Source organism: Uloborus diversus, chromosome 10 (assembly GCF_026930045.1).
Source record: "Uloborus diversus isolate 005 chromosome 10, Udiv.v.3.1, whole genome shotgun sequence".
In the NCBI taxonomy this organism is placed as follows: Eukaryota; Metazoa; Arthropoda; class Arachnida; order Araneae; family Uloboridae; genus Uloborus; species Uloborus diversus.
Window position 1 is genome coordinate 80,750,425 of NC_072740.1, and position 13,852 is coordinate 80,764,276.

At 31.4% G+C, this 13,852-nt stretch overlaps 1 protein-coding gene across 1 annotated transcript in view; it reads right to left on the minus strand.

Moving 5' to 3' along the window:
* LOC129231873 (phosphopentomutase-like) overlaps nt 1-13,852 on the minus strand; it is a 76,241-nt gene that overhangs the window by 11,370 nt on the left and 51,019 nt on the right. The window contains exons 10-13 of the mRNA XM_054866263.1: nt 11,885-11,964; nt 7,549-7,642; nt 7,225-7,354; nt 6,992-7,097 (exon numbers count right to left, since the gene is read on the minus strand). Coding sequence (XP_054722238.1) covers nt 6,992-7,097; nt 7,225-7,354; nt 7,549-7,642; nt 11,885-11,964 — 410 coding nt within the window. The remainder of the gene's footprint in view (nt 1-6,991; nt 7,098-7,224; nt 7,355-7,548; nt 7,643-11,884; nt 11,965-13,852) is intronic.

The following is a 13,852-nucleotide window of genomic DNA, read 5'->3' on the forward strand; positions in this document are numbered from 1 at the left end:
TAATATTTAAATAAATCATTTTCCGGCGTAAGGGAGGACATTCAGTTTCAGTAAAACCACCTTCTGGAAAAAAAAAATAACAATTTGAATTTTGATATCTTGAATTCAAATTATGTTTTTCGCAATCACGTGTTTTTTTGCGTGTGCAGGCATGTGTGTTTGTGGGTATGCGTGTATGTAGGCGTGAGTGTTTGTGTCTGTGTGCAGGAATGTGTGTGTATATGTGGGTATGTGTGTGAGTGTGTGTGTGTGTAGGTGCGTGTGTTTGTGTCTGTCTGCAGGCATGAGTGTGTGGGTATGTGTGTGTGTATGCATGCTTGTGTGTAGGATATGGACGCAACCTGAAGACTGTTTTCGCTAGAGGAGCAGCATCGTGAGGCCGGTCGACCGTGGTGCTGCAGATTATGGCGGGGGGAAAATAAAATCAGCATAACGCCAAAAACAGTCAAGTAAGAACAATAAGCAATCGTGATTGCTCAAAAAACACACACACACAGCTCAAAACCATATCTGCAGTTGCTATCACTACAAACAGATCTCAAGGTGAAACTTTTTGATAAAATTGGCGTATTATTCCGACTTCCAGTGCTTATGCATGGACAATTATATGTTGCTGCAAGTAGAATTCGTTCATTTGACTGTTGGAAATTTTATATTTCTAACGGCAATGGTCATGCCTACTTTTACAAAGAATATTGTTTGTACAGAAGTTTTACGAATTAAAGGAGTTTCGCGGTATCATTTCATTCAGGAAGACTTCCAAAATTGTGAAATTGGCAAACTTTATCCAAAGTTGAAAGTAAGAAAAAAATAAGAAAGAATAAGAAGAAACAAATATATTTCTCGCCATTGGCATGGTGAGAAATACATTTATTTTGCATTCATAGAACAAGAGTAGAGAAATGTCTATTTGCAAGGTACTGACTACGAATGAAGTCCCCCCCCCCCTCGTGGCAAGGTGGAAGAAATAAATGACAAGAGGAACATCAAGCCTTTTTTTGATAAGATCGTTCATGAAAACAATGTGACATGTGGTAATGGGAAGAGGGGGTATGGTGAAGTGTGAAACTTCGTGACAAAAGGGAGAGGGATCAAAAATTTTGAAAAATGCATTAGTCAGTTATCCCCTAAACTGTAAACAAATCACAAACACAATTTTTTAAATAAAATTGCACTATTATTGCAACGTGCAGTGTTTTTGAATGGACAACTTTTAATGTTGCAAGTAGTATTCGTTCACTTTACTGTTTGAAATTTTATATTTCTAATGGCAGAAGTCAAGACAACTTACTAAATAACATTAAACTTTGAAAAAGAAATATTGTTCATCCCGAAGTTTTACGTATAATCTGAGTTCTGCAGCATCATTTCATTCGGGAAGATATAGATAATTGGGAAATTGGCGCTATTCATCTATTGGCGTCAAGTTTTTGGCACCAATTGCAGCGCGAGAAATGTTTTTTCTTTGCATACGAAAAAAAAGAGCAGGGAAATGTATATTTGCTTATGGTTACCACAAAATTGGGGCAGTCCATGAATGAAGTCCCGCTTTAAGGTGGGGTTAACGAAATAAGTAACAGTTTGTGACAAGGTATAGGAAAGAAATGACAAGAGGAACATACAGTGGGGAGAATGTGACAACAAGCCTTTTTTTAATAGGAACATTATGAAAAACAGCCTGACATGTGACTAAAGGAAGATGGGGTATAGTGAAGTGGGAAACTTTGCGACAAATGGGGGAGAGTGTCGAAAATGTTGAAAAGTCTGACATCAGTTATGCACTGCCCTTAACCATAAACAAATCACAAAGACGAACTTTTTTTAAAAATGAACTTTTATTGAGACGTCCAGTGTTTTCGAATGGACAGTTGCCACAAGTAGAGTTCGTTCATTTGTTACTTGGAAATTTATATTTCTAATGACGAAGAAGCAACTTAATCAATAATAGCAGACGTTTTATAAGTAATATTGTTCATACAGTAGTTTTACGTATAAACCGAGTTTTGATGCTTTATTTCATACGGAAAGATTTCGAAAATTGGTTAATAGGCGATTTTTATCCATTGGCGTCAAATTTTTTGTTTCTAATGCCACAACGAAAAATGTTTTTCCTTTGCATACGTAAACAAAGAGTAGGGAAATATCTATTTGAATAGGATTAGCACAAACCAACATGGTATCCAAAATAAAATTATCCAAGCCAAGAATTTGACGACCACACCAATTTTCCAATGGGGTTGTTTCCTTCAGTCAAAAGTACTACTTTTAGTCACTGAAATTGATCGAATAAGCAAAAGAAAAAAAATAACCTTGGAACCATAAAAAAACTTTTACTTTCCCAACAATTACTTTTTGTTAATTTTTTTAAATGTCTGATTTTGGAAATAAGACGTGGTCTTTATGACGTTAAAAGTGATGTACTTTGGCATGCTACTCCATTGCCACGCTAAATGTTTACCCTTTGCTGTCAACCGCATTTCCAGGTTATGATAATTTGCGCTGTGGGCTAATGGCATCAGTGATTGTGCAGAAGCGTAAAAAATGAATTTCAATCTGTGCACCGATTAAAATAATTGTTAAAAAATATTGCATATGTAAACAAAGAGTAGGGAAAAATCTATTTGAATAGGATTAGCACAAAGCAACATGGTATCCAAAATAAAATTATTCAAGCCAAGAATTTGACCACCACACCAATTTCACAATGGGAATAATTCCTTCAGTCAAAAGTACTACTTTTAGTCACTGAAACTGATCGAATAAGCAAAAGAAAAAAAAACCTTGGAGCCATAAAAAAACTTTTACTTTCCCAACAGTTATTTTTTGTTAATTTTTTTAAATGTTCGATTTTGGAAATAAGACGTGGTCTTTATGACGTTAAAAGTGATGTACTTTGGAGCGTTACTCCATTGCAATGCTAAATGTTTACCCTTAGCTGTCAACCGCACTTCCAGGTTATGATAATTTGGGCTGTGCACTAATGGCATCAGTGAATGTGCAGAAGCGTAAAAAATGAATTTCAATCTGCGCACCAATTAAAATAATTGTTAAAAAATATTGAACTTTTTCAAATTATTTAAAAAATGGTTCAAACCTGTGTTTTGAAGCATGATCTTTCAGAAAAGACCCCATTACCTAAATATCCCCTTTCATCCATTTATTTTGAGAATAACAGACAAAAAGCAAAATTTGAATAAATTATTACTGTTTGGTATTGTGTGCACATATAAAAAATGTATGTTTCCAGATATGCAGTAAACATGATTAAGAGTAGAAATAAAAATGTTGGAAATAGTTAAATTCATACAAGTTTTCTCAAACATTCATTTATGAATATGGTCGAATTTTAACCACTGGGCAAACACTAGTAACAATAAAAGCACAATATTTAGAAAAGAAAGACTAATGTATAAAATCAAATATTTATTAAAAAAATTAAAATTTTGGTCAGATAGCACTATTAGAAAACATATGATGAAATATTTTCTCAATGCTTGTTTACGTTATAAGTCTTCAAAAGTTTGACTTCTAATACATTGTTTTTAGTCACATGCAATATTTGAAGCTGCAGATTTAAAAAATAATGGTGCTAATTGCTGGTGTTGATTGTGAATACCTTAAATCAAATTTTAAAAATAAACTAATCGTTAAAATCAAAATAAAATCGGCAGATTTAAGGTTATGTTTCAATAACTTACAACTTTTAAAATATCTAAAAAAAATTTAAGATGCAAAAGGATTAAAATCTTAAACACTGACAGCAATTTTTGGTGAAGCACAAGCTCAGTGTCGGCAAGGTTCCAAAATATATTTATTAAATGAGTTATTCAATGCGCTAAATTTTAGTCCAGGTATTCAAAAGAAAAAAAAAGTTTCCCTAAATAATCTGATTTTTTTTTATATTTTTTTAAATTGGATTTTCGAAGTATACACATAAAATCTTGGAGTCTCTGTGTAAAATAATGGATTTTTTCTTAAAACAAACTTATTTAATGCACCTGAATATTTTTTAAGTAGATCACAAAACTCAAGGACTTAAGATACTTTTTTACATTTTTCAACCATTTGAAAATTAAACTCTTTCAAGCATTTTAAAGTTTTTAAAAAGCATGAGAACTATGCAAAGAAAAATGTGTTTAGAATACACTGATTATCATCAGAGGTGCCAAGCATTATCATGTGTCTGCAAATATCACGAATGTGCAGTGACATAAAATACCTGGGTATTTATTTTTGAGGAAATACACAGGTAAATACACAAAATGAGTATTTTCCTGGGTATTTATTTTCCAATGAAATTGATTCACACAAGATACCCACATTTGTGTATAATTATATTGTAATTATTGGGGGAATTGCTTTGCTATTTCAAAAGTCCTTAAAAACTGTTGCAGGAACAACCTTAATTAAAAAAATTGTTAAACAACGTTTTAAAAAACCAAGAAACACATAAAGAAAGATTGCATCTTAGCTTAAAATGTATCTTTCAGAAATAAATAAATAAATCCTATTATTCGTTTTTGCCCACTTTTAGAGAAAACTATGGATTTATTCAAACATTTCAAAGTCAGACTTAGATTTTGAATTGTCATCTGAATTGCACAATTTGTTTGTGTAATTGCTCTTTCATTCGTCTCTAGTTCCTTTTGGTTTGTCTCCTTTTCGTAACATAGCTGCTTCCAATTATAGGATGGATATTTGAGCCTAGCCTAAAGCTCTAGACTAGGAATTTTGAATGGTAGTCACTTTTGACAGCCATTTAAAAATATACATATATTGAGCAAAATAAATAAATAACCTTAAGGGACTTAACTCTGAGTTACATTGCTGGTGGAGTAGACTAATGTGCTAAACATCTTAAGATTGGAGGCGTGTTTTCATTGCAGGATATGCAACATGATTTTATACATATTATAAAACATATGGTCACCATTTTGTCGACTAAGACTTGGTTTTGACTTTGGTAGCCATTTTCAATGAAATGGTCGCATGTTGGTGACTGGTGACTCCAAATCTAAAGCTTTAGCTTAGTCACTGTGTCAGATTTTTAAAAAAAACTTTTTTATTGTGAATCTAACTGAAAATGCTGAAAGTTCTTTCTCTGCAGTAGATGTAACTGATGCGTTTAAAATGCACAAAGCTACTTTAACACTTGTTCCTCATAAACTTCTCCACCATACTAGTAAACTCATGCTCACTAAATTTTGACACAATCTTACGATGAACAATCCTATAATATCTTCAGCTGAACACTGTCTAGTTTCAAATGCTTCTGTCCTTCATAACAAAACATAAACAAAAGGTAAACTATCAAGTAGGTTGAATTGTTTCAGACTATCTCCTTGCATCATTAGATTAAAAATCAACAAGGTGAAATGAAACACCAACATATTTTTAGACTGCAAGTAAGTCTGCAAGTCGATTCACAACTTATTTTTTTAATATTTTCATCAAATTTTTCAATACAGAATAGCATTAACTACAAATGTGTATATCGATTTTATTCCTTTTTATTTTTTTAGATAAAAATTCATTATTTATTCACCTTTTACTTTTGTTTCCAAAATATTCAGTTTTTGGATAAATACCCAGGACTACAGTAACTACACCAAAAATATTTACCTACCCACTGGGTAATCACCCAATCCACATCACTGTGAATGTGCAATAAAATATAATGTTTTTATGGATGGCATATAAATTATCTCAGTTTCACTTTTGTCTCCAACCTAGAAATATATGAGTTTCTAAAAAAAATGTCTGCCAAAAGTGTACACCCTTTTCACTGAAAATAAGCTTGTCTTGAGCAAAATGCTCATTGAAGATACACTATCTTTCCTTTTTCCTTCAAGGTTGCCGAACAAACAAGGTTGTTTCTTCCATCATGCATGTTCCATCTTGCATTTAGAGCTGAAGCAATCTTTAATGAATTAAATGTGAGTACTGCCAGAAATTACTATTTTTACAAATATTTTGTTAGTCTAAACAAAATGTTGATAGAACTTGAAGAATAAAATAATTTTCATGATTTTTTACAGAGGAACATGTTACAATATTTGAACTGAATATTTTCTCAATACTGTTTCTGCATATGTACTGAAAGCATGCCAACAACAAACATGTGGTTTGTCGATAACTTCATGTTGCGCTTGAGGTTTAAATCCTTTAGCATACTTAAAAAGTTAGTTATTTTGGAAGTTGGATATTGTTTCAACCTATGCTACTTTAAATTAGCCACACACTATCATTTTAGTCCTCTGAACAGGGATGATAGTGGACTCAAGTAAAATTTTCTGAAGACAATGAAAACTTTGGAAACTATGAGGAAACTTGACCCCCCGTAAAAACTCTTCAAATATGCATACAAAAATCACTGAAATCATTGAAAAAAAAAATACTTCAAATTTTTTTTTTGAAAATAGTTTTTCAGTTTTAAAATGTGTTGTCAGCCCAAAGTTTTCAGTTATAGCAGCCCAAAATTTTTGGTTCACAAACACTCCTGTCTAAACTTAAATAAAATTCCACATTAATGATCACAAAAACAAGTGTGAAACTGTAGTCTCTAAATGCTCTAACAAGCTGTTGTAATTTGATTATAGAAGCAATTTATAAAGTGAAACAGCAAATAAAACGTGGTTAATATATCCTTTCCACCACAATGCAGTCATTATATACATGCATGCAACCCCTTGATTTAAAATGTGGTAGCATATTGTGGTATTTTATCAGTAACAATATTTACACACATCTCACAAGAGATTTTTTTTTCTTTTTTATTTTTCAAACCTCTTTCAACTTTTTGAATAGCCAAGCAATACTTAAAGGGAAGGGGGAGAGCATATTGAATATATAGAGAAAAAAATTATATTTAGCATTATATTATTTACGAATTAAAAAGCATTATGTGACGAAACTTTCCCTTTTATAAGCAGCATTGTTGCAACAAAAACAGAATAAACTGAAACTTACAATCAAAGCATAGCAAACTTACAGTTTCACGTTTTCCATTCCAATGTCGTAGGTTATGAAACATCTTATTTGCATTTTGAGGATCAGGACAAATAAAGTATGAGTTTAATGCAAAATGATAGCCATACCTGATAAAATAAGAGTTTAAATAAATGAAGAAATGAAATTTCTATGCATGGCAAAAAAAGGCAATCACATATTGTTAGTATTGTTAGTTAGAAGGTACCTATTATTGCTGTTGTAAATTAGACTTACGTTAAGTATGTCTCTTTCAATACATCATAAAGTAGTTTATGTTCTCGTTCAGCATAGGCAGCTAGTTCAAACACCAACAACGCAGCTCGAATTCCGTCTTTATCCATTACGCTTGTAGAACACATATATCCTGAAAAAAAAATTTAAAAACTATTTAGTTGTTGCTTAACAAGTTTAATGTAGAATTTAGAAAACATTCTATTTCACAGATAACAAGATAACAGAGAACAAACATTCAGCAAACACAGTGATAAAAATACTCAATAACACTTTTTTTGACAGAAATACAAAACATTTTGGCAATTAAGTGCCAAGAATCATTACCGATTGCTTCTTCAAAAGCAAAAACAAAGTGCAATCCACGTTCTTCTGCTTGAGCAGCTTTGTTAGCCATATATTTAAATCCAGTCAGTGTTTCCTAAAATATAAAATCAATAGAGCAGAAAACATTTGTAAAGGGTGAGATTTTTTCACAGAATCATAAATCTGATATTTAGCAATAGTGGTTCAAAACAGTTATTCAAATTAAAAGTGAAGCATATTAAATAATTTTAAGGATTTAATTTCTGGTTTTTAAACATGACAGTAGTCAAGAATTTTAATCCTTGGAACAAGTTGTTGTAATCCAACCGAAAGGGGGCAATGAGGGCAACTACCCCTCCTTTAAAGGACCTCGCACAGGCAATTTTTCCGAATTTAAGTTCTAAAATGCAAGTGTAGGTTTTTTTTTTTTGAGAGTGTTAAAGAAAAGAATGGGGTTAAACGAAACTATTCAAAATTGAAGCTTCAAAAGGGAAATTTTAAACAATTTTCGGCTATGTTGGGAGGAGGCGATTGTAGGTTTTCCCAGGATTTGAAAATATTGAAAATCCGATATTTTGATATATATCCGACATTTTCAATCAGCACAAACTAAGTCTTCAAAATAGTAAAAGCCTCCTCAAACTACTCTTTATTTTCCTATATTACTATTAAAAATATATGTAGACCTGGGAAATTAAGGTTTCTTTCATTATTTTTATCTTATATCTCATTTTTCATTTTATCAATTTTAATGAAGTTAATTTAGCATTAGCTGTTTTGCTCATTTTTCTTCTGTTAGCTACTTTTACAGTTATACGATTCAATAATAAAAAGATATGCCTGAATCAGTGCAGTCATAAGACATTTTTTTTCATTTTTTTTTCTTTTGACCGACGTTTAAAATTTATTTTGGCACTTTTAATCTGAATTTAAATTATTACATTGCTAATAATTTTATGATTATAAAATAAAAAAGGAATATTATATTAATGATGTATTAACACATCATAAAAATATAGTACCTAACTTTTTGGTTATTTTTAATAATAAATGAACAATATTACTATTATGAATAAATTTTTTATAATAAAAAAACTGTAGTTGAAAAAGTAAATATTGAAAATATAAAAATATCATGATATTTCAAAAGAAATATTGAATATATATTGTGATATGTATCGTCAAACCCTGGTTTTCCCCCAAGTAGTTTGCAAGATTTAGGTCTTAAAGACACATAGGTAGATAACTCAGGTAGCATGAGGGAAAATAATGTGTTCAGTGACTTTCTTTAGGTATTTTTTTAAAACTGAAGTTTCAAAAAGCATAATTTTAGAAGACCTTTGATGATGTCAGAGGGCGGAGTTCTAAAATACTCCCCTCGAATTATTATGAAATTTAAGTTCTAAAATGCAATTTTAGAATACTTCTTTTAATAGAAAAGGAAAAGACTAGTTTTGGATATCCTTGACTAAATCTGTATATTTTTAGTTGTTTTAAATAAAAATGCTGAGGCAGTCCCCCCCCCCCCAAGCATATTTAATCAGATACATAGTAAAAAGTAAGCTCAAATATCAACTGCCCCTGCTTTGAAATATTTCTGGATCCACCCTTGTCTTAAACTTAGCATAAACATACCCTTCTGGTGCAAGAGAGAGAGAGATCTTGATCATCAAGACCATTGCTGATGTAAAACATAAATTTGTGCAATCACGGACTCTAATTAGGGAAGTGAAGATGTGTTTTTATTACTCATCACAGAAATGGTAATGCAATATACTGAGTAACAAAATGCTACTTCTTGCAGTAAAACATAATGAGAATGCTTTAACAATCAACAACAAGCTTAAGAAGGCTTTTCCAAACGAGGTTATAGTTTTTTTGTACACAAAAATATTTTATGAGGGCAGAATGAAAATTGAAAAGTAAGATTGCAGATCAACCTAGTGGTCAGTAGTGAACTATGGCTAGAAACCAAGAAAACACAAAATCCAGTAAAATATCACTAGAGCTAATTTTAAAATTGTGAACTTTAATGCTATGAATAAAAATTTGAGAATCGGAAATATAAGAAAAACTTCTGAGAGACTAGTGTCAAAATTGTCCCAGAACAAGAGTAAAACATATAGGGAAATGTGGCAGCTGAAATGTAGAAAAAATTGAATATCAGCACAATGAGCAATCAATGGTGATAAGAGTTAATGGTTTCAGAGAATTGTCAATCTTTGCAATTGTGTCCAAGTTATTCTCAAGACAAAGAAAAACTTGTATGCTGCAGTCAAAAGGGAAATACAAACTTGTAAATTTTTTTTTGTATAAAAGTTATTGTTCATAATGAGTTATTTCTGTACAAATAGTCATTAAATATTTATTAAGACTTCAAAATTGGACTTCCTGTTGTTCATTCAAAAGTGTTGATTGTTTATCATGTTAATGTGTTAAAGGCCATTCTGTATTACCTTTGAGTAAAAACTCACTGGAATTTCAATTAGAAATTCCAGTGAGTTTAAACAAAAAGAAGAAGAAGTAACCAAAGGTTGTAAGAACAATATTATGAATACAGGTGCAGAGAAATGCACATTATTCATTCAAAAAATTTTCACAGCAGTGTCTAACAAACCATACAAAAGCTAACTCAATGCACATATTATTAAACACCAGTTGCATCACCTGTAAAATAAATCAAGCACTATCTGGAAAATAATACTCATTTTAATTTAACATTATTATTTTAGTATTTACTCTGCATGTCTTATGTTTGTCATCTTAGAAAAACTAAGAAATAAGTACAAACTGATTTTGTATAAAATTTCACTTTAAGAACTATAGGTTAAATCAAGAGTTCCCAAATTTTTCTAAGTTGTGCCGACTATTGAAGATACAAATTTTTCCTCACAGCACTCTAGCTAAATGATACATATACACTCATGAACTTATCAAAACGCTTTACACTCCGACACTCACTTTGTGAGCCCCAAGATTAAAGAATAGGTCTATTGATAACTTTACTGCACTAACTGACAGCAGTACTAAAAATATTGCATGTGGCGAGAACTTGGTGCTAATTAAGCATAATCAAAAATATAATGAAATATATGAATTTTACAGCAAGAAAACTGACACCCCTAATTGTCTCAAATAAACTTCTTGAAAGATTAACATCCAACTTCACTTCATTGAATATCAACAACGAAAGGTTTTTCCTAACAATAACAAATTTTACTCTTAATAATATTGGTAAATATTATGTAAGTATAAGATTACTTGTGATACATATATATTTTTTCAATAAAAAAAAATTTCATAGCATACTAAAACTGTAAAAACTTCCTTTTCATTTGAAATTTCTAAAAGTATTAACGAGTATGATGGGAAGCATTAACTATAAAGACCCCTACCACTGAAATCAAATACAAATTAAAAAAAAAAAGAAGAAACATAAACAATAAGTACTTAACCCTTAACAGGGGAGGTGTGGTCTCCCAGGCCGCGCGAAAGTTCAACCCACCACCCTTACTTTATTCTTGGTCTGATTGAATAATTTTTCTCAATAGCTTTTTGTTTTGTGACCATGAACACCTCCCTTGTTTATCAGTATCTTTTGGCAATTGCATCTGGTGTAAATTTCATTGCATTCTTTAGAAGCGGTCTGTGAGACCGCACCTCCCCTTCAGTGTTAAAATTTTTGGCCGTAGTAGACATGGCTATTGACGTCAGAACCACAGATATAGGTTTATTCATTTCATCCGCGTTATGCAGAAGAAATGCAAAATATTCTAGATGAAGTTGAGCATTGTTTGAAATGCTTACAAAAGGTACGCAATGATGTTCTAAATACAATAAAGGCTGAATTATTCTTGGAAATACGACCTGAAATACTAATAATTAATGGGCTGCCAAAATTTTCTCGTAATGTGATCTAATCGATTTTCTGGAATTAAAATGTCTTGTATATATTAAAGAACTAAAATAAAATCATTAATTGCTAATAGATTCATTTTTATTATGAAAAGTAAATTATTTACTGCAACATATGATTTCTCTTGGAAGAATTATTATACACTTGTTAAATTTCCTCGGAAACGGTATTTTTCAGTTTAGAATTCAAAAATATTTTTTTGCCATACTAACAAAAGTACAAAGAATATTTAAGGGAATTTACAGGAATTCATCTTAATTACACGATTAAAAAAATTAAAGTAGAGCAGTCTCTGAGACCTCATGTCCACTGTTATGTCCTACCTTTTCACCTCCCCAGATACAGGTTAACAAAAAAATTATAGAGAATATTGCAAAAGAGCCTCCAAAAAGTCAATATTGCAATTTAGTTATTGAGTCAGAAATATTTTAAAAAACCTACATAAAAAGTAAATCCTTCCTTCTGTGCAATGCTCCGCAGTATTTTTGATGATACAGTACTGGATATCATGCAGCAATTGCCTGTATGAAAATATTGAACTTATGTTACATAAAAGATATATTTAAAATGAGAAAAATATGTAAAGAAATTCAAATTAATTTTAAATTTAAAATCATTAGGCACTAAGTGATTTTTATGAATGAAATTAATGGTCATATGTAAAAAATATAAATCATTTAAAGGTCAGAGTAAACATACTTGTATGCCGAACCTGAAATGAAAAAAAAAAAAAAAAGTAACAGATATGTTCCTCAATTATACTAGTCAACAATAAAATTGCTTCTAAGGGACTAGTACCCAAATCTGACTGAATTTAATATGCTGAATGTGAATATTGTAAATAGCTGATTGGCTCTCATTACAGAGATATTTATGTTTCCTGCGACACAAAAACTCTCTTAGACATCATAAATACATGCTTCAGAGAGGCTTGAGTCACATTAAATCATCTTTTCTATCCTTATTTCCACTTTGCATCAACATATGAGATCAGGAATTTGATTGCCCAATATCTAACTGAAAAAGCGAGACATTTCCTGTCTTTTTGTTGAAAATTCCTTCTACTAAGTGCAACAATAATTAAAGTAGGAAAGTGATTTTGTTGGGTCTTGAATTAAACATCTTGATTGACTCCAAAATTGGAAACATCTTTAAATCAAAACAAGTTTTGGATGCCTTTTGTTTCATATCAACACTTTCTGGGGAATGCCTAGGGCCAAATTATGCAAACAAAGTTGAAGATTGCTGGCTTCAATTCAGGCATTTGACAGCAAAATATTCTTTATAAAAATGTTCTAAACTTTTATTTGAATTTCTTCCCTGATAACTATGGACAGGTCAATGATGAGCATGCATGGCAAAAGTTTTCATCAGGACATTGCTAACATGAAATAAAGATCCAAAGGGAATTGCATCATAGCAACGCCGGCTGACTATAAGCTAAAAGTCAAAAGAAATTGATAGAATTGAGCAGATTAAAAAACTTTTAACATGTGTTACAATGTATGAAGACATAAATTTCTAAACATTGCATATTGACACCTCAGAGAAACAATAAGATATCTAATCAAAGAAATAGCAGTAAGATATCTTACTGTTGATCTTAGGCGACGATATACATTTCAAAAAAAAAAAAAAAAATCACAACTAGTTGGACTGTTTCTTTGTAACATTTAGGTTCAGCACATTGAATGCATTAGGAATCGACTATATTCGACTCAGCAACAGGAAAAGTTTGAAAATATGTTGCCCTATCTTATGTGACCTATGAGAAAATTTCAATATATTTTCATGGAGGTAGGAGTACAGGAGGGAACACTCTGTATCTCCCAACAATGTCACAGTTGAGGTAGTGAGAAGTATGTAAGTAACAAAATTAAAAATTTGGGGACAACCAGTACAAATGGTACGTGGTCCTCTCCTCTGAGATAGTATTAGTGGCTCAAAAAGGTGCTGATGTATAGCATGATTTAGAAAATGTTTTTAATGAAAGCCTACCAAGGATCTGAACTTAAAACATGATTTGCTCGAAACTTCGAAAATTCCACTTACATCCCTTTGCTTCTCACTGCCTCAATTGAAGTAACTGTTAGGCAGCGATAGCCATATCAATTAGATCAGTGGTGTTCAGCCTTTCTCTGTCAGTGGGCCACTATTAAAATCTTTCTTGCGGGCCAGAACATATATAAAATTTTCAAAATATTTCATTCTTTTCCAAAAAAAAAAAGAGAATATATTGAAAAGGAAAGAAAACCACTAACCAATAATTGTTGTTATTGACTACTTTTGATGCTTATTTTAGTACATGCACCAAAACCAAACCAATTTCTGAACATTTGGCTCCAAATTTGTGACATTGTCAGAATTCATGCTTCTTGATTGGTAGCATTGAGTGAAGCATCGGGCCAC